At 40.4% G+C, this 24,800-nt stretch overlaps 1 protein-coding gene across 1 annotated transcript in view; it reads right to left on the bottom strand.

The window, feature by feature from the left end:
• The window catches only part of RYR2 (ryanodine receptor 2), a 472,766-nt gene that overhangs the window by 319,757 nt on the left and 128,209 nt on the right, over nucleotides 1-24,800 (bottom strand). The window contains exon 3 of the mRNA XM_081124070.1: nucleotides 3,565-3,669. Coding sequence (XP_080980196.1) covers nucleotides 3,565-3,669 — 105 coding nt within the window. The remainder of the gene's footprint in view (nucleotides 1-3,564; nucleotides 3,670-24,800) is intronic.

Here is a 24,800-nt window from a genome sequence, read left to right as displayed (position 1 = left end):
GCCCCAGAGCCCTGCTGGTCAGCCCTGTCTCTGTTAGCAGTGTGCAAAATACGTCTTAACAGTGACAGGAGGCTGCAGAGCGCACAAGTCATCCGGGACCACACAGCCAGAAGGACAGAGGAGGGACAGAAGCGGGGGTGCGCGTGCAGAGCCCTGACGGGATGCAGGCGAAGGGACGCGTGGCCCCAGCACCGCTTCCTCCTCCTGCTGGGAGAACATCTCCCACCTGCAGGACGGTGCCGGCTCTGTGAGCAGCTACGGGGGTGAAGACAAACAGCTCTTGGCCTACTTAATACTGATGTACTTTGAGTAAGAACAAAAAGCTAAATGATGTTCAGTGGAATTATATACAGTATATCAGATCTAGTTCTTAGACACTTTAAAAATTAAACAGATCTTTTTAAGAATACCTTCAGATGAAATCCTTCAGAATGCTTTTTGTGCCACAAAAATTTAATTATTTTACTAACAGTCACAAAAAGCAATGCTATGGGATCAAAATCATATGTTAGGTAATGTTTCTCCTGTTTTGTCTTCCACATCTCCTTTTGTTAGTAATTTTCATGATTGTTTTGGCACACAGGATGGTGGAAATCCCTGCTGGGTTTCCTGCAGCTTTATAAAAACCAAGCATCTACTCAGTGGGACCCAAGAGCATGAGCAAAATGATACTTAAGCACGAAAAGGCACGGTTCTAGGTGAAAATGTTTTCCTCATCATCATCAGGTATGTTTGTATTATTGCTATGTGTATATGACAGCATTTTGGACATTAAATAGTATCAGTATTATTCAACTTATTTAATTACATAAAAAATTTAGGAAGACCTATTTTTAAGGAAAGGTTTCATAAAGAAAGCTAAAGAGAAAAAAAAATGTAATGATTTTATCAATTTTAATTTTAATTTTTTCAATTGCAGTTGACATTCATTATATTAGTTTCAGTTGCACAGCATAGTGGTTAGACATTTATGTCTAGTACCCACATGGCAACATACACAGTTATTACAATATTACTGACCAAATTCCCTGTGCTGTATTTTATATCCCATGACTATTCTGTAGCTGCCAATCTGGGCTTCTCAATCCCTCCATCTTCTCACCCAGCTTCCCAACCCCCTCCCCTCTGGGACACGTAAGATTCTTTTTGATACACTGTTAATTAAAAGGAAAGAAAAATTTCATGAAAATCAGCATCACCCTGCTGACACACTTCATCCCAGGAAAAGTGGGTCTTTCTTTAAGCAAAGCTACCGCATATAATCGACTAAGCTGGAGATGACAACCTGCCTGACACAGGGCTTCCATCGACTCCTGTGGTGAATTCGAAGGAGAGGCTAGTGACTTATGAGGCTCCGGGAACAGGGATGCGGATACCTGTGGAGGCCAAACTCATGATTCCGACAAGGGCCAGCAGCATCCCCTGGTCATGTGTAATCAGACCCACTCTATAGCTATTTGCAGTTTTATAATTAAGATGGCCGTTACAGGGGACAACATCTGTCATTCTTGGTCAACAGTCATGGCTCCAAGTCTCAAGTGTCTCTCATGCTGACCACCCCTGGCCTCTCCTGAATGCCCCAAGTCACTCAGAAGCCCTACAGTCTCTCTAGGACTCACCTCTAGCATCACTGCTAGCTGAGGTCCACTCTCATTAATTGATGCTTGTGCCCAAGTAGCTGTTAAATAGTTTGAATATCATTTCTGTGTATAATTAAAACTCTGTTCTAAGACAGAATTTCTCTCTCCCCAAAGCACAGCAGCCCTTTGAGTAATCTGACAGGGTTTCTCCCTACAAGTCAGTAGAAGCGAAATTCAGCTCAATGAAGCATATTCCTTTCCCGTAGCAGGATTCTCTCCATTTTTTTCTAATTAGCATCTTATGGTAGCTCTGCTGGGCCTTACAAGGTGGTGTTCCACCCACCACATAATTACCACCTTCTCTCTGATAGAACCTTTCTAGATGGACTGCAACTCACAATAAAACTCAGCAAAATAAAAATATTTTTGTGGAGTGGTGTCCAGAATGTCTTACTAATAAATATTGTAAGCTTGAATTTTAAAACAGTATTTCCAACACTTCATGTATACACAGAAAATTTAGAGCTGGCCTAGTCCAACTCCATGACTTTAGGAGAGATAAAACATCTTTTCAAAAGTTCAGATTTAGAAAAAGCTGCTTAGCAATATCAAAATCAAATGTAAAGCCATTTAGTCGTAAGTTGGTTTCTACAAAGACAATGAAATGACAATATATTTTCCTCGATGCTCATGCAAAAAAAGAATGACTTTCTCTGTAAAGAGAGACTTGAATTTCAAAGCCAATGTGCATGAGCAGCATCTAAAGACCAGGAGGCTTATTCCAGGGAGAAATACGCTAGTCAAATTGAGAAGTGTTTTAGTCCTCTTTAATTTGTGTCCACTCCAAAAGCTTTGCATTATAGAAAAAAATGTTTAAACTTTATATAGTTTAATACTGTAATTTCAAACTTTGTTGTAACCAAAAATAAACTTGGAAAATTAAAGTACACATTTGGATCTTTCATAAAATAAGCTTTTAGCCTAACATAAAATAAAAATCACTAAGGTTTCTCTTCCATACTTAGTAGTATACTATAAAAATTTTAAATTAACTTAGAATTAATGCACAAGCCAATTCAAATCCTAACTGTGTAGCATGAACATTTTTAAAAGTAGGCGGCTAGTGAAAGTACATTACGTCATAATTGATGGCTCATTTTCTGTCGAACAGGGTATTACTGTTTTTCAATCTCTTCACTTATCAGACCTGAACTATGATTAACAACAGAAGCAACACAGAAAAATAATGGCAAAAACTGTTCTGTTTCATGCCTGGAAACAGTGTAGTTTATTAAACCATGCCCTGCAGTAATTATAGAGCCAAAAAAGAAAACAAACACTTGAACATTCATCCTCCTGCTTAATTCTAAACTTTAAAGAATTGGCTAAGAATTGGTAATAACTCAGAAATTAGTTACAGCAAGTCACAGCATGGAAAATAATTTAAATTACCAAATAAGCTTGCAAAGAACACTGTCTGCACTAGGAGACAGAATAAGAATTTCAATTTGCAGAAGAAAATGATCAGCTGTTTGCAGAAGTTCAGTCAACTAAAGCTGTGTCACCATAATTTCATTACTTGAAATAGTGAGCGCTGTGGCCATAAAGACGCTTAGGACAGAGTACATGCTAGAGGCTTTTGAAAACGAAATAAAGATTATGACAAATTAAAACAGTAACAATAACAGCTCTGAAGATGGAAGAAAACACATAAATGCTCAAAGAAGGATACCGTTTTAAACCAAAGACGTAAGAATGAGGTTGAATGACATGGATCATCCTGAGGTTATATATTTTTTAAGTTCTTTAAGACATCACAGGTTCGCTAGATGAAGCAGAAAGTCAACCTCAAGGAAAACACAAGTAAAAGGTACTGAATTATTTCAGCAAAAAGAAAATCTCCAATATCTGTGAAATAAATCAGTCATAGAGCAGCCCAGTTCTTTAAAATACTACATAAAAAAGTGCTACAATAAGTACTTGCCCCTTCTGACTTCTCCACCGTGTTCGCCAGCATCTCCTGTAGGGCCCGGACAGAGAGGGACTGTTCCAGCACAAAGGTGCAGATGGAGAGGTCTGGGGGAACATTCTGTGTGGAAAAGGGAAAGCTACCATCATCATCACCATCATAACCATTATCATCACCACCACCATCACCACTACCACTATCATCACCATCATAACCATCATCACCACCATTATTATCACCCTCACCACCACCCTCACCACCATTACCACCACCATCACTAACACCATCACCACCACCATCATTACCATCATCACCACCATCATCACCATTATCACCCTCACCAGACACCACCATCTTCACCATCATCACCACCACCATCACTAACATCATCACTACCACCATTATTATCACCCTCACTACAACTCCCACCACTCTCACCCTCACCACCACCACCCTCACCACCATCAGCACTACCACCATCATCACCATCATCACCACCATCATCGCCATTATCATCATCATCAAGCATCCAGACCCAATTTACCTTATGTTACTTCAGGTTTTTTCATACAAAAAGTAAGAGTACTTGTCAATTATGTAATATGAGCTCCCAAATCATCCCTTATACATTGTCTATACTGCTCACACTTAATCCATTTTTATCTATGCGTAACAATAACTACCATTTTGGTGCCAATCTGATAGGCACTGCATTCAGAGCTTTATCAATAACTCCTGTGGCCATCTATGCTAAGGGTTATCAACATCATTGTGTGGACAAGAAAAGAGAAGTTAGGTTACTTTTCCAAAGTCACAATTTTTCAAGCCAGGATTAAGAAGCCACATTTCTTTAGTTCTCAAGCACTCACTTCTCACCTACCAAGCAGTCAGCTGACAAAAAGTAAAAGGACAGAATAACGCTTGCCTCAAATAAATAATGACATTAAAGCAAATATAAAACTGAATTGACATAAAAGACTCATTTACATTGGCTTCTCCTTCTCCTCAAAGATAATCCCTTTGTTTCACTCATGTTGCATTATATTTGGCCTCTAACTAAGATTATGGTCATTTGACTTCTGTTCTGTGTATGGCTTTATTTTCTCGTTCATTCTTTTTCCCTTCTCTTTCCTTCCCTTAAATTTCCTCTCCAATCAATAGCTCCATAAATGCTGAAAATCCCAAAAGGTAACTAACTACCCAGAGAGTGAAGGAAACAGGATGGGAATTAATTGGCAAGTTAGAGAGAACTATCTCCACAGGGACCAAATACATTATTATTTGCATCTGCTTTTGCTTTAGAGAAGCAGCGTCCGGTGAGCAACCAACTGGGTATGGAAAACACTCAAAGGAGGATTTTCATAGAAGAACAACATTATAAATACGTTGAACACAAACTTTTAGCAAGAGCGTGTCTTCATAAAAAAGCATTAGGAGCAATGCATCAAAATGATGATTTATAATGTTTATGTCTGTAGGCAGCTGAAGGGCCCCCATGAGAGTGACTCTCAGCAGAAAACGATGCTTCATGGTTTCACGGGAAGACTAATATGAGGCAGCAATATTAAAATCGAAACTATCCTATGGATGAAAGAAGCAATGCAGTCAGGCCACTGAGCCCGTGTTGTTTTGTTTTGCTGTTTTGTTTTGTTTTGTTTTGTTTTGTTTTGTTTTGAATGAACTTTCCTTCTCTGGATCCCTCAACCCTCCCCTCATGGACTTCTGCGCTCCCTGTCCAGTCACCTACGCAAGAAGCCTGCCTCATACTCACTAGCTGTAACGTTTCCAACCTTTAGCTTCCTTCCCTGAAAAGTGAGGTAATAATTCTACCATTTTCATAGGGTTGTTGTGAAAATAAGGGAGATAATATGAGCAAAGAGTTAATCAGTGTCTAGACCAGAACCTGAACTCAATGTAATGTGAGCTGTTCTCATCAGCTAGCTTTGCCTATTGTCATTTCTCCCCATTTGTGGCATTTACGAAACACTATCACTTCTCAAAATTGATTCTTAAGTGGATTCTATTTTGGAGAAATAGTGTTTGAGACCACAAATCAATAATTATGCACCTGTTCACAGCATCCAAAATGTTCTATTTTCTAGAAAAGACACTTTCTGGAAACATGTAAAAGTTTACGTACTGAGCATATGTATATTGTTTCATGCTACACTTGGAACAAACTGTTCAAATCTGATCTCTGTAATATCTCATATTTATTTTAAAGACCCTTGAAAACCACAGGGATCTGAAATGAATTAATCCTGCCAAGCTAATTGCATTTTGCCACAGAGGGATGTGCCCGTTGCAGTATTTTTCCAGCTCATGGGTGTCAGCAGGAATAAAGGGACAGACGAAGCACGGAGGCAGGCATCTGTCTCCCAGAGAAACAGTTTTCTCTCAACCCATCTTCTGACCCATCTTCATCACTCTCTCTTCCCGCCCGTAACCCCCTCTGAACACAGATAAATGTGGGAGAAAAGCTGAGGCAGCAAAACAGTATCTTTTACTCCTTTCAGGAGTTTGTGTTGTGTTGAACAACACAAACCAGAGAATCATGGATTATGTTTGTTTTGCTCTAAAGAAAAATGGTCTGGTTATTTAATTTTATTTATTAATTTGAGAGAAATACTGATTCGTTGTTCTACTCATTTATGCATTCAGTGGTTGCTTCCCAAACCTTGTCATCAGGATGACACTCCAACCAACCGAGCCACCTGGCCAGGGCAGTCTGGTCCTTTTAGCAAAAGAATCATTACCGTGATGTGTTACCTTTTAAAGTAACTACTAAAAGTATTTCTTAATTTAGATGCATATTTCTTCAGTAACCTTGAAATTTTTATATACACCACACCACAGCATTTATGGTAAGTCTTTGTTAGCACCTCCCCAAATAAACTCAAGTCAGTGGAAAATAAAAGGTCTCATTTCACTGATCAAACACCAAGTAAATGGCCCCAAAAAGGAAACCAAAATGAGCCCGAACACCCGGCAGAGCAGATGAGCACAACATTCTACAAACCTCTGCAGCGTGAGCTCAGATTCGAAAGCATTTGCAAGTTACCGTCTTTCTTAATCTTAATTATTTTTAGTCTTAACTCAAGTCTTGTTACTGAGAAACTTAATTTTCAGAACTTCAGTTTGAAAGAGTTTTTCTCTCCCTTACAGAGTGTGCCCCCAAATCACAGGCCCCTGGTGCAGCAAGCTTTCCAGGGGGACACAGTGAGTAGCCTCTCCCGACCACACAACCAGGAGCCCAGCCTGGCCCACGCAGCACCCACCTGCCCGGCATGTACATGGCAGGTGTGTCTCTCACACAAAATTAAACCAGAGAAACCACTTCAGTCTGTCTGAGCATCTGTCTAGGCCACCCAGGACAGTACCAGTTGGACAGGGAGGAGGGTGACCCTGCTCTTTATATGGAGACACCGCCACTCTGACCAGGATATGTGATGCCTGCTACCTTCAGCAAGGTGGTAAACTTTTCTGTTGTTGTTATTCCTTATCCGAGGACATTTTTTCCATTGATTTTTAGAAAGAGTGGAAGGGAAGGAGAGGGGAGAGAGAGACAGACAGACAAACACTGAAGTGAGAGACACATCGATTGGTGGCCTCCCACATGAGCCTCGACCGAGGCCGGGGATCAAACCAGAGACCCTCTGGTGCTCTGGCTGATGCTCTAATCACTGAGCACACCGGCCAGGACCAAATCTCACAAACCTTAAGCTTCGTGTGTCTTTCCTTCATGTTAAAATACAAACCGGTCACCGTTCTCCTCGCCTGACAAACACGATCTAGTCATGGGGAAGTTCTCAAGAACAACCAAACACAGCAGCTGGCTTTGTAGGCGCCAAGAGTCCACGCGAAGTTCGGTTTCCAGGTGAGGTTTCCATCCAACCATTTGGCTTCCGCAGACGTATCTGCCTAACTCACTGAAAAGCCTGCTGAAAGCTGTCATTACCCAGCTGACCTGCACCCAATTATCTAGGACACAAGCCCCAGCAGAACAGCTCTCCTGTTGCGCCGTGGAAACCACACATTCGCACACCCTCCTTGGGACATCCCATGCCTTTGCTGTGCTTCCCCTCTCTCTACCTGAAATGCCCATCTCCAGGCCTCCACCTGCACAAGCTATTTCATATTCTAAAGTCATTCATAAATAAAAATTACACATAAACACATTTTCCTCGTTGAAAATTCAAACAATACTGAAAATTTTTAAACTCTCTTTCCAAGTTTAACTACAGTTGACCCTTAACATGGGGGTGGGGTCAAAAATCTGCATGTAAGTTTTGACTCCCCCAAACTTAACTACTAATAGCCTACTGCTTCCCGGGAGCTTTAGGATTAACACGTTTTCTATGTTAAATGTATTATATATATACTGTATTCTTTTTTCTTTTTTTGTTACGTTTATTGGGGTGACATTGGTTAATATATACTGTATTCTTACAATAAAGTAAGCTGGAAAATACCCGTCTATAAGTGACCCCGTGTTGTTCAAGGTCAACCATGTACTCCATCTCCCTCTCAGGCGCAGCCACATAGTCTGACAAACTGTGGGATGTACTTCCTTTCAAGCCTATTTCTATACATTTATATACGCGTGTGCTCAATGCAGAGGTATACAGATTGGCTTTTCCCAATAATGAGCTAACTTTGTACAATTATATTTCTTAAAATTTTACTAATATGTATTAAAGGTCACTGTCTGTTATTAGATGCATATCTTGTTCATTTTTCATGACTGCTAGAGAGTCTAGATGTACCATGTTCCTCCTGGAAAATGGTTCAGGTTTTCTGCCACATAGCACTGCATTCAGCTCAGGCTACTACAGTATATCTCTATGACTATTTTATAACTAGTAATTTGCGCTTCAGCTTTTCACCCATCCTTCCAACCCCCCTTTATCTGGCAACCATCAATTTGTTCTCCGTATCCATGAGTTTGTTTCTGTTTTGTTTGGTCTATTATTTTGTTTCTCAGATTCTACATATAACTGAAATCATATGGTATTTGTCTTTCTCTGTTCCACTTCTGAATACTTACCTGAAGAAATTCAAAACACTAATTCAGAAAGCTATATGCACCCTTATGTTCACTGCAGCATTATTTACAATAGCCAAGGCATGGGAGCAACCTAAGTAGATGATTGGATATAGAAGCGATGCATCTATACAATGGAATATTACTCAGCCATAAAAAAGAATGAAATCTCACCATCTGCAACAACATAGAAGGACCTAGAGGGTATTATGCTAAGTGAGATAAGTCAGAGAAAGACAAATACATTACCTTTCTATAGTGCTCCAATAACCTTGGGGTAACAAAGAGATACCTCTAACTAGTATTTTGAAAGTTAATGAGGTATTGAATCTTGATAATTTGAGAGCATACAGAAGTGGGTAGGTCACTGTGTCAGAGGACATGGGATTCAGGTTCGGTGCATAATTAGCCAAAGGGTCTCAGGTGAACGACTCAGAGCTTCCCCATTCCTTAAGTGGCAAAATATTTATCATATTTCACAGAATCGTTCTAAGGTTCCAATTTAAAAAATCGATGCATTGTAAGCTGGGAAATGCCAATAAAATATAATTTCATCTGCCTAATTTAAGAAAAGCCTAAGTCAGATCGGAAGCTGAATCACAGAGACATAAATTAAGAGAAAAGCTGATCATCTACCGGGAAGTGTGAGGACAGCATGGTTGAGAGGGGAGCAGATGGTGTGCAGCTAAGGCCATTGGTTTCTGCTCAACCTCCGTCTGCAGAGTGACCGTTGTTGGCAGGGCACTGTAACCACTGACGGTCAACTTGTCCACAAATGATGGGGACACCAACCATCACCTCCAAAAGATTAAGCTGTTGTTTTTAAGTTGCCAACTAGAGATACAGACCAGGCAAAATTCACCTAACAGGTGGAAAATAATACCCTTTAAAAGGTTTACATCTTCTCCCATCCCAATCTAATGATGGTGCATCCCACTGACCTCTCTCAAGTACTGCGGAAAGGAAATGTCACGAAGGATACGGGGAAACCTTAATTCACTTCTTCCTCTTGGTATTTCTTCAAATCTAAAATCCCGTGTCACCGCGTTCCCAGTCTGCACCAGGCTGACTGCAAGCCTGCACACTGTCCCATGGGGTCACTGCTCTGGACAGCTTTTCCAGTAATATTATTTTCTTTTCATGCCACTGTGCCCCAAAGGTTAACATGATACTGCCTTAGAGAAGGAAATATTTATTCTGTATCAATTAATCCTTCCAGATCAGCTCTATGAAAGACAAGGTTCAGTGTAATCATAACAGGTGAACCTGACAGGCCTGCGCCTCCCCAGGCGTAAAGCCTCTGACTCTCTCCAGAGAAACTCAGTCGTTCCGCTTGGCACTCCTGACAACACAGTCCAGGTGGGGGAGCGTATATCAGCAGGCTGAAGTGACTGGTACTTAGTAGTGCATCGCCACTGCAAAAGGCCACAACTGTGCCAATTTAGCACTTAATTATGAAACCCCCTAGTGGACTGGTAGAGTTTCATACAATATTTTGCTATCTTCTGTAATACAGTGTCCTTGGAACATTATACTAGTAGATATGCAAGTTACCTTGTTTTTGACACTTTAACATTCAGATGATTCAGATGTGTCAATACAAGTCTTGCAATGGTTTGTCATTCTAATATCACAACAGGACTACTGTCTCAAGCCAGATCTATTCACACACTTCTTGAGTGGAAGCCATTCTTGGTGAGAACGCAACTACATGTTATTTTGAAAGCAAAACACTCAAAGGGAAACCAGAGGAGAGACTCCTGCTATGAATTAAACCTCAAAATAATATGCAGATATCTTAAAAGTCACATATGTTACCAATGGTTTATCATATGTACCCTCCTGCTTCTAAACATTGCTAGTCAAACCCTCTATCAGTCACAATCTCAACAAAACCTTACCCGACAAACTGTCCAGAATCCAAGTGATACACACTTAATTTCTATTGGAAACACCTAATTTCTAGCAAAGAAGCATATTGCAGTGATGTTCTGGGAAGTTGGACTTCAAGTTGACAAATCTACTGTTAAAAAGCTATGGAGTCTCCCCACTAAATTCAGAGTTTAGAGCTGTTTGAGTAAATGTATGGGTAAGTAGATAAACAAACAAAATAACAAAGTAGTGGAAATACCGGAACCATGACTGTAGTTCAGGCAGCCACAAAAATTACTGAAGCAAAGTTTCACTCTACTTGAGACCTTTTTCAAGAGTTAGCAAAATACATACATGTTCGTTACATGTATAGTAGGTCACTTCACTGCCCTGATAGCAGATACACAATGATACTAAGACAAGAGTCGGGCTGGCCCAAGTATCTGTGCTTGTCAGAATGGGGGAATCTCAGCCATCCTCCCTGCAAGATCCCAGGGACCCACAGATGGAGATCAAACTTGAGAGATCCTCCTGTGAAAACTTCTGACGATCAGTGTTGTCTCCATGGATTTTTGTGAAAAGATTTAGGTAGAATCTACTCATAGGTTCATTGTCTGGAAGCATTTGGGACAAACAAACTTTTACCATAACTAGGTCAAAATCTAGTCAACTGTCTACGACCTTTGCCACAATAACTACTGTCCCTCGTCTCGAAATCTGCTTAAGGAGGCGGAACAGTTCACACGAATTTGTGGGTGAGGGCAACCAACAGATTCTGACTGACCTAGAGCTCCAGAGAAAGTCAAAAGAAGAAAAAAAGTGAAAGCAAGAATTAAGGCTTCCAAATCAAGTTATGGAGGCATTAGGATGATGTCTTCAAATTTAATTAACTTTGTAGAACAATGCAGATTTATTCAGGCAAAACCTCACATATACCAACAATCTCACCCTTTAAAGGTATCTCATCCTGTGAATATGTGATGGATAATTTCATCCAAGTTATTTTAAATGGCAAGAGCTAAATTAATTACTTGGTGTTTGTTTGAACAAACCCCTGGACTCGAGTCAGCATCATTACCTGACTTCAAATCTGGAACCAAGCAGGCTCAGATGGACACATTCAACACATTGGAATTCTTACTAGGAATTTTGCTAGAATAGAATTTCTACACATTTTCAAAAGTGTAACAAGAAAAAAAAATAACCATGAGACACAATTACGTAAACAGTAATGGCTGTATCAGTTTCTAAGTGCCCTCCTTGTGCTAGGCCCCAATTTTCATCAGAACCTACAAGATAGTATTGCTCCCACTTTAGAAATGAGTCAATGGCAATTCAGAAAATTAAATACAGTGGTACCTGGGTTTTTGAATGTCATCCGTTCCGGAAGACCGTTCGAGTTCTGAAATATTCGAAAACAGAAGGCTCAACAGCTGACAGCTGGGCCTCAGGATCTTGCCCTCAGCGGAAGCCGCATGGCATGTTCGACTTCCGAGGCATGTTCGAAAACCGAAGCATTTCTTTCTGGGTTTATGGCGTTCATAAACCGAAATGTTCATCCACGGAGACATTTGAAAACCGAGGCACCACTGTAACTTGCTCTAGGTCAGAGGCATATCTGCTTAGCCTTAAACCACACCACTGCCTCCCACAGCGTAACATCAGCCTGGTTCTCTGCTGTTCCCTTTTCTGTTTCCTAGTCCACTGAGCTAACATTTATGATTGATGAATTAAACCTAAATGTGACAGTGTATGCTCTATGCTGCTCACACAGAAGCAGTCAGGAATACCCCAAACACTGTGACTCCGGCTTGCGGCACATTTTTGAAGCTCATTACCTGGCATGCATCCCTCTGGGAGTGTGCTAGCAGGAGCCAAGGGTAACAAGATGTTTCAATAGTCATGCTTCCCAGATGGGTGCCCATGGGTGGGGGTGGCTACAGGGGTCTTCCCCTTGCTCTCCGCAGATAGAATCCCCACCTCAGTGGGAGATAATAATTTCTGGTTAAAGAATCTTGACTAGAGAGGTAGATAGTGGAGTTGGAAAAGCAAACCCGGGTGGGTATTTGAGGTTATCAGGCCCAGAAATGCTACAGAATTGAAACTGAAGTTTTTAGTATTTGTGAGACTTAACCCTGACACAGCATGAGGTGGTCTGGAGAGTCCTGCTAATCCACACAAAGAACAAACCTACAGCTGAAGCTGCCAGACACAAAGCCAGACTGTGTTCTAACGTACAATCTGGCTCAGCAGGGGCTGTAGTATTTTAGGAAGATAACTGTCAGCTGGTTACAGCTGGAGCCACAGTGTGACACTTATGTTCAAGTATCAATTCAGGAAGATTAAAAGGCTTAAAAGCTACATTTTTAAAAGAAATTAGGGGGCCTTTCCCTTATGTCCAAGTGAGGAGGCTGGCAAATTCTCTTTAAAAAACAGTCTGGACAAAATGGATTAAAAAAAAATAACTCTTCAGGGCTGTGGGGCTTAACCAAAGGCATAAAAAAACACACACACAAATTTTCATGCTTGAAAACCGCGAGCCTGAGGAGGAGCAGTGAGGGTTGTGGCTTCTCCCAGGCTGCTGCCGTCTCTGGAGCCGGTGAGGGGCCGGACATGGGAGGAGCAGATGCCACAACAAGCGCTGTCAGTGGAAGTGACACTTCCCAGGGAGACCCCACAGCCTGACTCAGCAAATTCCCGAGTGAAGCTGCAGACAGACTGAGTGCTCTCAGCCTATCCACACACTCTGGGCGACCCTAAAGGAGCCTGTGCACAAGAGACAAACGGACCTAGCGGCAGGTAAACCTGGGGCAGGTTCCAATGACTGAGCTTCACAGGCCTCCTCTGCCACACACAGGCCCACCGAGGAACAGGAGCCTGAGCGCTCAGGATCTGAGCACAGCCCTGCAGGGGCCACCAGACCCAGGGGTGTGGGAACAAGCCGACAGCCCACGGGAGCCAGGCTGGGGTAAAGTGAGAGGGAAAAACAAGCCCAGCAACAGCGACATCTGCGGCAATACATCGCAGGGGGGCAGCACAGATTCAGTCCAGGAAAGCTGCTAATCAACAACAACAAAAACCAGGGACAAGGGCCTTCAGAGGGGAAACAGAAATCAAAGCTCCCACAATATAGTTTTAACAAAAAATTAAGACACAGACAAAAAATACAAACAAAATCCAGGAAAAGTGTAACCTCTGTTATAGTGGAGAAAACTGACCCTAAGTGTCCCAGATGTTGGGTTAGTAGACAAAGGCTTCAAAACAGCCTTTAAACACACTTATATTATATTTAAGATAATGGTTAATATAAAGAACTAAAAGAAACCATGTTTTAAGGAACAAAGGAAAGTAGAATAATGAATCAGCAAATAAAAATTCTCAATAAAGCGTATGAATTACACAAAGAGAACCAAATGGAAACTCTGTATTTTAGTATAATAACTGCAATAATGAAGACATCAGAGGAGCTAAACGAAGACTGGAGATGAAAAGAGAAAAAAAACAGTGAACTTAAATATCAATCAACAGAAATAAGCCCATTGGAAGTACACAGAGAAAAAACATGGGGGAAAATTAACAGGGCGTCAGGAGCTCGTGGGACAGTATCGAGCACATCAACATGTACATAACGTGAATCCCAGAAAAACAAGAAAGAGCAAGGCCAGAAATACAGTTAAAGAAATAATGGCTGGTAACTTCCAAATTGTCATAAATAACAGTTTTCCCACCCAAAAAGCACAACAAACCCCAAGTAGGAAAAATAAATAAATAGAGGTTTCAAAATGGCACACTGACCACGTAACACAAAGAAGAAATAACAGCGAGAGGAACCGCAACAGAAAACAGGAGGCAAGTAACAAATAAAATGGCCAATGTAAAATCCAGTTTCTTAGAAAGGTAATGTCGGGGGTGGGGGGTGGGGGTAATAGTAGCCTTGAAACAGAAGGACATGAACGAACTCGGTGTCATATTAAGTGAAACATGTTGGACTAAGACAAATACTGCACCGTCTCACACACATGTGGAATCTAAAATATTCACTCATAGAAGCAGAGAGCACTGTGCCTTTCATTTTTCCTTCCCCAGTTAATGAGGCTGATGTCTCCCTATCATCATGGTCCATTTGTATTTCCCCTTCTGAGACATGTCTATTCATCTGCACGTCTCATTTTGGCTGTCTGAATATCTGTCATTCTCATATTGGTTGACAGGAATACTCCATATATTCTGGATACTCTAGGTCTTCAATTTCATCTTTTGGTGGCAACAAACCAAGTAATGACACTGGGGTTTCCTTGGACAGTCTATACTTTTTGCTTTGTTGATAAGTCCCATTTTTATAAAGTGCATGGCTCTTTAATGGTTATATTGACATATAAGAATAATCTACATATAAATAAATACCAAGAGAAAACCTTCCTCACTTTTATTCTGAACACTTGACCCAATTCCCACACGTGGACGTGAAGGCGGCATACGGAAGTGGCCTCGCTTGGGGGACGTGAACACATCTGTTCCCAGCAGCCACTGAAGCCAGCAGCCCAGGTGACAGAGCACAAGGCCAGCAGCCCCGGTGACAGAGCACAAAGGCATCTGTGGGCACTGAGTTCACAGAGTGATCCTAGCAGGATCTTTCTCTCTCCTTCAGGGCAGCTCACACCCGTGTGGGGCTTAGTGTATTTTCAGTGGACTTCACGTACTTTATATGATGCTCAAACAATTCTAACAGGTGGGCAGGAAATGATCATGGCCACTTCAGAACTAAGAAAGCAAGATGATGGAGGGACTTGCCCAAAACAGGGCAACTTTGGCGCAAAGTCCAGGCTCCCGCCCATGGTCCGGCTGCTTCTCAGCACCAGCACCGCCTGCCTTCCAAGGTAAGGAATGAAGGTGCCAGGCGGGGACAGCGTCCTTTTAAAGCCTGAAACCTCCCTGTAGTCAGGGTGTACTGACTGCTGATAAAAGGATTATGTTGCACTCAGAAGGAATTCTAGAGACCAGAGCTAAAACAGAATTAGAGCGCAGCCACTGTACCCCCCACCACTCATCCCTAGTAAGTCAAGACTCCCCCGGCCACAAGTCTCCTGCGCTTCACAGCAGACTCACCCAAAACATGGCTATGGCGGTGGGAATTACCGAATTCTCTGAGAACTAGGGACATTGGGTGGGACAAAAGGTATGTGGATTTGGCTCTGGGTGTCTAGGTTCTCCAGCAATATGGTAACTTACCCTCAAAGTAGAGCTCGTTCCAAATGTAGTTGAGTCTGGAAAACTGGAGAAAAGCTCTATGTTTGATAAGATTGCAAAGACGACTGTAATTTATACGATTGGCAGGAAAAAGGAATAGGTACATATGTATGCTTATATCATAAATGCATAAAATTTTCAGCTTTTCTTTTAAAGTGATACTTTAAAAGGAAAACCGCAAAAGCATTTTCACAAGACTACACATGAAATTCTTAAAAATTAAACTCTTTGGCACTCTAATATAGTGATATTCATATAGTTAGGGGTGTAAAAGAGATTCTCATTGTACCTTTGAATTCTGTACCAGTAAATCACCTATTAAAAATAAAACTCAAAACTCCTATGCCTTATATCAAAATTAACTCTATAAAGATTAAGAACATAGGAAAACAACAGCAGTACTAAAAGAAAACAATGACATGTATTTTTATAATTATGGGTATGAAAGACCTTTCTAAAAACCTCTCTAAAGGCAGAAATATAAAAAACAAAACTGATAGATTTTATTAAATACATTGTTAAAACTTCAATATAACAAAAAACACTATAACTAAAGTAATATGTTAACAAGAAAACTGGCAATTTTTATATACATATGATAATGTGTGTGCATGTGTGTATATAAATGGTCTTATCAGTAATCAAAGAAGTACAATTTTTCCAAAACAGAGGCCTTTTTGCCTTTCCAATTAGCTGGCTTCTTATATAAAATTAAAATGCTGAAGTGGATAGGGAGTGGGGAAAACACATGCTCATAAACACAGCTCAAAGGGTTGTAAACTATCCAGAGGGTAACATGGCAGTAAATATCAAAGGCTCTAAAAAGTATATGCCTTTATCTAACTCATTCTAAGGAAATAACTGAGCAGTGCCCAGAGATATTTGTATGTGTATGTTCACTGCAGTGCTGTTTATAATAGCAAAAACAAAAACGAAACAAAAAAACCCCAACACCTGAAAACAAACACATAAGTGATAAAGCTGGGATTTCAGCTGCAGGCCTTCCACCTTCAGTGCCTGGGCCCTGCTAATGAGGCGCCATTCTCTTGGCCTAGCAGCTGTTATTTCCTAGCCCTGTAGCAACCCCCATAGAATGCAGGGCATTCTGAAGGGGACATCTAGCTGACCATTCCGTGGGGAGGGGAGCAACCTGCAGAGCCCGGGACACTTGTAATCAATTCAATTAGTCCACCACTGTGAAGACAGTGAGACTTGTGTTCTAAGCCCCTCTTGGAATCGGTTACTAAGTGAATGCACATCGGTCAGCATTCCCGGACGGGTCTCTTAGTCAAAAGGCTGCCACCCCCGTTCTGTCTTCTCACCATAACTGTTGAGTCACGTTGATATATTGATTCTCTATCACATCAAAAGTTAAGTCAGGCTGTTGAGCTGGTGGCAAAGGGAAGTCACATTTATCCAAGTTTCTGATTTTTAATTCTGTTTTTATTAGTTTATGAATTAGATAAATAACAGAAAAACTTTGAGCAGAAGCTTGAGGCTTAGCATTTTTAAAGATATACAGATGCTCCTCAACTTACAATGATGTTACATCCCTGATAAACTCATCAAAAGTTAAAAATATCATAAGTCAAAAATACATTTAATACACCTAACCTACTGAACATCACAGCTTAGCCCACCCACCTTAAACTAGCTCAGAACACAATATCCAAAATCCCTGGCAAATCACGAGCAAGGAAAAGACTGAAATTCAGACTCTGAAGTACGATTCCCACTGAATGAGTATCACTTGTGCACCACTATAAAGTCAAAAAATCATAAGTGGAGCCCGGCCATTTGGCTCAGCAGTTAAGCATCGACCTATGATCCAGGAGATTGGGGGTTCAATTCCCAGTCAAGGCACATGCCCAGGGTTGCGGCCTCAATCCCCAGTAGGGGGCGTGCAGGAGCAGCCGATCAATGACTCTCTCATCATTGATGTTTCTATCTCTCTCTTTCCCTCTTCCTTCCTCTCTCTGAAATCAATAAAGACATATTTTTTTTAAAAATCATAAGTGGAACCATTGTTAAGTTGGGAACCATCTGTATTATCAATTATCTTCTCACCAACAATTTCACAAATCAAAACATGTTGCAATAATGAATCTACCACATTGACATTTCAATTAACTTGTGCCTTTGTTAGAAGGTCATGAGCCAGTTTGTTTTTTAAAGAGAGCAGCTTCAAAGGACTTGACAGTATCACTGACAGGGTACAAGGCAACCACACTCCAGCTAAGACAGTCCTGCGATGGATGGGCTTCAACAGGTGAGGCTGCTGGTCTCACCAAGTGCATTTCATCTCTTGATGATCAGGCTATAGTAATAACTAGATTTCTTTTGTCACTTTTAAAAAATATATTTTTATTTATTTTAGAGAGAAAGGGAGAGGGAGAGGGATAGAGAGATAGAAACATTGATGAGAGAAACACTGATTGGCTGCCTTCTGCATGCTCCCTACTGGGAATCAAGCCCACAACCCGGGCATGTGCCCTGACCAGGAATTGAACCAAAGGCTCAACCACTGAACCACACCAGCCAGGCTGCTTTTGTCTTTTGTCACTGAGAAGATACAAAAGTCATCAGACTCTGTTTTATCAGCCTCATTACTAAGAAATTAGTGCTGCTTAATTACCAGGGGGAAAAAATCCCTAATAAGAAAAAATTTAGTTTCATTTTTCTTTCTTCTCCCACACAGGGATATGATTATAATTACACCTTTGCTTTCATCATTTGTATTTTTACAACTGTTTCATTCCTTTTACATTCCTGACTTTTTCCAAATATACTCATATGTTAAATGATTTCCAAAACTATTATTATTTGTATTCTTCAGGTACTTTTTAACTTTTGCAGTGACAAAATATAGCTGCCATTAAAATTCAACTGTACACAGTATTTACAGTTTAGCCCCCTGGCTCTGTGCGTTATTAAACTCATAGAGCATCTTCCAGTATATTAGACAATAGGGATTCGGGGAAAGATGCTGATCTTCTTAGAAGTAAAAAAGACAACAACTCTGCTTTCTTTGTGACGTCAGTCTCCTCTAAACTGCCTCTCCATATTATAAGTGCCTGACCTGAGCCCCTTTCTCTTCTTGACTGCACATCCCTCTAGGTGTCTAAACCCGTAGTCTTAAATACCATAATTTAACCCAGGGCTCTCAAATCTATGTCGTCAGGTGTGACCTCTCCTCAGTTCCCCAGGCTAACACTAAGCTGCTTATATGACATCTCTACTTGGATATCACATACCCAGCACTAAATGCAACTCTTCATGTGGTCTTCCTTCCAGACGCCATCCAGCAACCTTCCTCATCTCAACAATACACTTGAATCCAAACATTTTTCATTCCTCTTTTCCCTTACCTCTGAAATCCGAGCTGACAAAGATTCTGAATCTAACCACTTCCATTGCTTTTACTACCACCCAGTTCAGGCTACTGTCCTCTCTCATCTTCTCCGATTCCCTCTCCATTAAGTATCCAATACAATAATTTAGAAACGTAAATCATACAACACACTTGCTAACAACCATCCAATAGCTTTCCTTTGAACTTAAAATAAAAACTTGCAAAGCCAGGTGACTTGGTCCCGGCCTATCTTTCTAACCTCATCTTATATCACTTGTCTACCACACCTGCCAGACTCCAACCACACTGGCCTCTTCTGTCCTTTGAACAGTCCATGTTCATTCTTACCTTAGAGTCTCTGCACTATCTTTTCTATCTGCCCACAAGGTTCCTTCCTCTACATATCCAATGACTGGTTCCTTCTGGTTACTGAGCAATCAGAGAGGCCTTTTGTGACCAAACCAATCTAACCAAGACATCCTATCATTTACTACCACCTTACTTACTTTAATGTTCTCTGTTAGGCAGGAGAGATAGCTGCTGCGGCAGGAGGAGGGAAAGAAAGGGGAAAAAAGAGAGAAGGGGAGTTTATCTCACCTACTGAACAAAGAAGTCAGCAGTCTTAGGACTTGCCAAAAAAAACCTGCCAGATGTTCTCATAAATTCTGGGAAAAGCCACAGCAATGTAAAAGGGCGACCTTGAAATCTAATCTATACAGAAGGGAACCTTGAAACCTATAAGGGGAAGTATAAAACCCTTGAACCTCCACCAAGCGGGGCACTCGGACTAGCTGAATTGCCCACTTGTCCTTTACACCAAGTACATTCTTAATAAATTCCCTTGCTTTGCTTCAAATACTGCTTTCTGTCACTCGTCTGAATTCTTTATCATAAGTATGACAAAAGCTGAGGAGGGGAGAGCCAGCTCTGACTCGGGCAGCTCTCTAGTAACATTCTCTACATCATGTAGCACTAATTACTTACTAAATTATTTATTCTGTGTCTTCATCCACGAGAATGAAAAATCCATGAGATGATAAATGCTCTCTCAAATCACTGCCCTATCACCATGACTTTGGACATTGTTTGGCACACAGTAGGCAGTCAAAGTTTTTACTGAATTAATGAATATAAAGAATTTACTTTAAACATAAACCAACTCTATGAATTGCATGGCATTGATTTTTTCCTTTTTTACAGAAAGTTATCACATATACTAAAAGAACTCAGTTAAATTTACCAATTTTAGACAATTTTTCTTATAAAATCATAACTTTGCCTATCTTGATAAACCCAGGATGGCAAATCAGTTTCACTTCAGGTGCAGCTGATGTAGTAACGACCTGGAACAATGTATTTTTAAAGTATTGAGAGACTAGGTCTGGGAAAATTAGAAAGGAATGCCATGCTCAGTCACACCTCCATAAGTATGGGAGACTGTATCCTGGCCATACATTTATGCAAGTTGAGGTTCATGAACTAAAAGATGGGTTGTAGACTTTATTTACTAGTGGCCTGAACAGTAAGTCCAAACCGTAGCTGGTAGTGCTTATGCCCCGTCTACTCGAGCACAAATATCCCAAGCTCTTCTCATTCCCTTATTCCTATTCACCAAGCTGATTATCTCCCCCAAAACTACACACTGAGCTACAATAATCTTCAGTAAAGCAACTTCTTCTTCAGGCTTTTAAGGAATGACCTTGAGAAATGTAAACCCAACAATACAAAAATTATTATTCACAAATCAAAACTTTCTAGATTAATGACTTCAGTGTTAACTGTTTATTTTTTAAATGTTCTAGCTACAAATCAAGCATCATTTTCCATAAGTTACATTCTAATGGAAAATTTAGAAGTACAAAATAGTTTAAAAGTACTATAATAAACACCCATGTTTCAACACCCAGCTAAAACGTAAATCACTGCATACACAGTTGATGTTAACTAGGTACCCAGCCCTGACCCCATTCTGCTTGGTCCCCTGAAGAAATAATAACCATTCTGCTGAGTTTAGGGTTTATTGTTCAAGTGCATTTTTTCAGAATTTTATTACATATTTCTATATTCTAAAATAATTACACAACTGTTCATATTGTAATATGATGTAAATGGCATCATACTGTATATGTCTATCCATATTTTGATTTTTGATTTTTGTTCAACATGTTTTTAGAATTTATTCTTTTTTATATGTATGGTTATAGTTTTGCTATGTGCAGTATAACACTGTTTGAATGTACTATGATTTAATTATCCATTTTCCTACTGAAAATATTTAGTATCTTTAGTTTGTATGTTTTTAAAATAGACTTTATTTTTTAGAACAGAATTAGGTTCACAGCAAAATGGAGTCAAAAGTATAGTGTCCAAATATCCACAGCTCCCTACCTCCCCCACCTCCATACACACACTGTCCTCACACCTGACGGTGCAATTATCACGGTCAGTAAACCTGAACTGACCCATCTAATCACCCAAAGCCCATAGTTTACACTGGAGTTCACTCTTAGCATTGTACATTCTATGGTTTAGACAAACATATAATGACTTGTATCCACCACTACAGTATCACAGAGTATTTTTCACTGCCTTAAAAATCCTCTGTGCTCCACCTGTTCATTTCTCCCTCCCCATAACCCCTGGCAACCACTGATCTTTTTAGTGTCTCCATAGTTTTGCCTTTTCCAAAGTCCTATAGTTGAAATAATACAGTATGTAGCCTTTTTGAATTGATTTTCCTTAGTAAATACACTTAAGGTTCCTCCATGTTGTTTCATGGCTTAATAGCTCATTTCTTTTTAGCATGAATAATATCCCATCATCTGGATGGACCACAGTTTATTTATCCATTCACCTATTGAAGGGCATCTTGGTTGCTTCCAGGCTTTGGCAGTTATCAATAAAGCTGCTATAAACATCTGTGTGTACTTTGAGTGCATATAAATGTTGAATTCATTTGGGTAAATACCTTGAAGCACAACTGCTGGATCATATGGTAAGAGTATGTTTTATTTTGTAAGAAACTAAAGTGTCTTCCAAAGTGGCTGCACCATTTTGCATTCTCACCAACAATGAATGCGAGTTCTTGCTGCTCCATGTCCTCACCAGCATTTGGTGTGGTCAGGGTTTAGGATTTCACAACTCCAATAGGTGTGTAGCAGTGTTTTATTTGTTTTTGCTATTACAAAACTGTTCAAATGAATATGTATGTATATATTTTCAGGAGCTCATGTGCAAGGGCTGGTCCAGGCCAGGCATATTTTTTGGAGTGAATTTGCTAGGTCCCAGATATTACATCTTAAACATTATTAGGTATAATCAGACTGCTCTCCAAAGGGGTGCATCAATTCACAGTCCTAACAGGAATGTGTGAACATCCCTGCTGCTCCATGTCTTTGCCACGGTTTGACAATGCCATATTTAGCAACTGCTGCTGATCCATGCACGAGGGTTAGATTGTGACTTTAAGTTGCACACCCCTTATTACTAATGATCTTGAGCACCTTTCTAAGTATTTGGAAGCCATTCAGTTTTCTATAAGCTGCTTCTTCAAACCTTCTGGATATTTTTATACTTGGATATCCTTTCTTCCTCATTTGTTCTTTATAGCCTCTAGATAGTAACATTTTATCAATATTTTATATTAAAATAAATGTTTATGTTAAAAATGCCATCTCCCAACTTGGGGCTTATTTTTTTTTATTTTTATGGAATTTGTTGACATCCAGAAATCATTCATTTTAATGTTGTAAACCATTATTTTGTTTAACCATTTGGGTTTTGGATTTTTTTTAATCAGCTTTATTTATACATAATTTAGTGCAATAAAACTCACCACTAATACACATAAAACCTAATGAGTTTTAACACTTGTTTACAATCATATAACCATTGCCACAATCATGAAATAGGCCATTTCCTTCTATTTTATGGAATGAAAATGTTTTCTGTCTCTACCATAATCTCCCGCCCCCACCCCCAGCCACTGACAACCACTGCTTGGCTTTTGTCACTGTAATTTTATCTTCCTACAACTTCTTTTTTAAAAGATGTTTTTATTGATTTGAGGGAGAGGAAGGGAAAAGGAAAGAAAGAAACATCAATAGGTTGCCTCCTGCACACCCACTACTGGGGATTGATTCCGCACGCGGGCACCAGGAATCGAACTGGCAACCTCTTGGTGCACAGGATGACGCCCAACCAATTGAGACACACTGGCCAGCCTACAATTTCTTATGAATGGAATCATCCAACAAGTTATCTTGGAGTCACTTCACTTGGTGCTTGTGAGTTGCATCTAAGTTGTTGCACAGATTAATAATTCATTCTCTTTGTTGCTAAATAGTGTCCCTTTATCAGTTGATGGAACTTTGGGTTCTTGCCAGTTTCAGGCTACTATGAGTGAAACTGCTCCAAACATGAGAACAAGACTTTGGGCAGAAACATGGGTAAATAACTCTCAGATAAATAACTGGGAGTGGACTGGGGTAATGTATGGTAAGTTTATTCTTAACTTTGTAAGCTACTGTTTTCCAGAGTGACTGCACCGTCTCCCATTCCATGAGCACTGCAGGGGTGCCTGTGCTCTTGGTATTGTCAGCAACTGGTGTTATGAGCCTTTAATTTCAGGCATTTTTGTGGGTAAGCAGTGTAGTTCACTGTGGTTTTAACATGCATTGCTCATCTTTTCATGGACTATTTACCTCCTTCACTGAGACGTTTTTCCATCTCAGCACAAGGTTGAAACAACTCTTCATGAGTTCTCCAAAGGCCGCTCTGAACATAGCCCTTTCCTCCTCCCAGTCCCCACCCCCAGACTCCTGCTCCCATTCGTCACCTCGCTCCCACCAGCAATGCTCTCCTCTCCTGTCCTTTCCGACTCTAAACAAGTCCGTCCTCCTGCTGTCCTTCCTCCTGGCGTTAGCCCCAGCCTGGCTACCTTCAAGTTCAGCCCACGGCCCACTCGCGACTCTTCCCATTTGTGCGTACATGACACACTCCTCGCTGTCCAGCCTCCACACCTACGTCAGACCACCTCTGGGCCACCTCAGCTCTGAACCTCCCCCCCCCCCCACCTCAGAGCAGCGCTGCCTCCTCTGAGCTGGACTCTCCCCCACACTGAAGGGCCCACCACTGGACACCATGAAGTAAACATCTGCATTGGCCTCTGGCTGTTTATGTTCCTTCTCTCCGGTGGAAGCCTGGATTTATGTTTTTCAACAAAGAGGATATTTCAGTGGTAAAATAAATGTTAAGTATTTTATAAATAAGGCTGCCTGCTCAATAATTTAATTTTAACAAAATAAATAGAAATACAAAGTTCTTTATTACTTACCATAAATCAATATTTCTATGCCAAGAGAGTTACGCTTGCAAAAAAAATCTTGGCATTTTATTCTACATCAACTTTGTCACCAATTATTTATAGTTGTTAATTCTTTTTCAGTAAAGCATGTGAATCTTTTAATTATGCATGAGCATACTACCAAAAATTTATCCTTTACATGAAGCAGTAAATTAATTATTACTGAGAGTGCAATGTGCCACGTCTGTTACGCATCTCTACAGGATTCAGCATTACTACAGTCACAAGTATGAATATTTATTCTGGTAACATTAAAGACAGTTAAGTTAATTCCTTGAAACAGGAAGACCTGCAGGCTTTAGAAAGTACAGTAGAATTTTTTAAAAGCCAAATTAATTGGTTAAATGTCAAACTGGATACATCAATATTAA

The sequence above is a fragment of the Miniopterus schreibersii genome (assembly GCF_964146895.1).
Source record: "Miniopterus schreibersii genome assembly, chromosome: 21".
Classification (NCBI taxonomy): Eukaryota; Metazoa; Chordata; class Mammalia; order Chiroptera; family Miniopteridae; genus Miniopterus; species Miniopterus schreibersii.
This window is presented reverse-complemented; position numbering and strand designations above follow the sequence as displayed.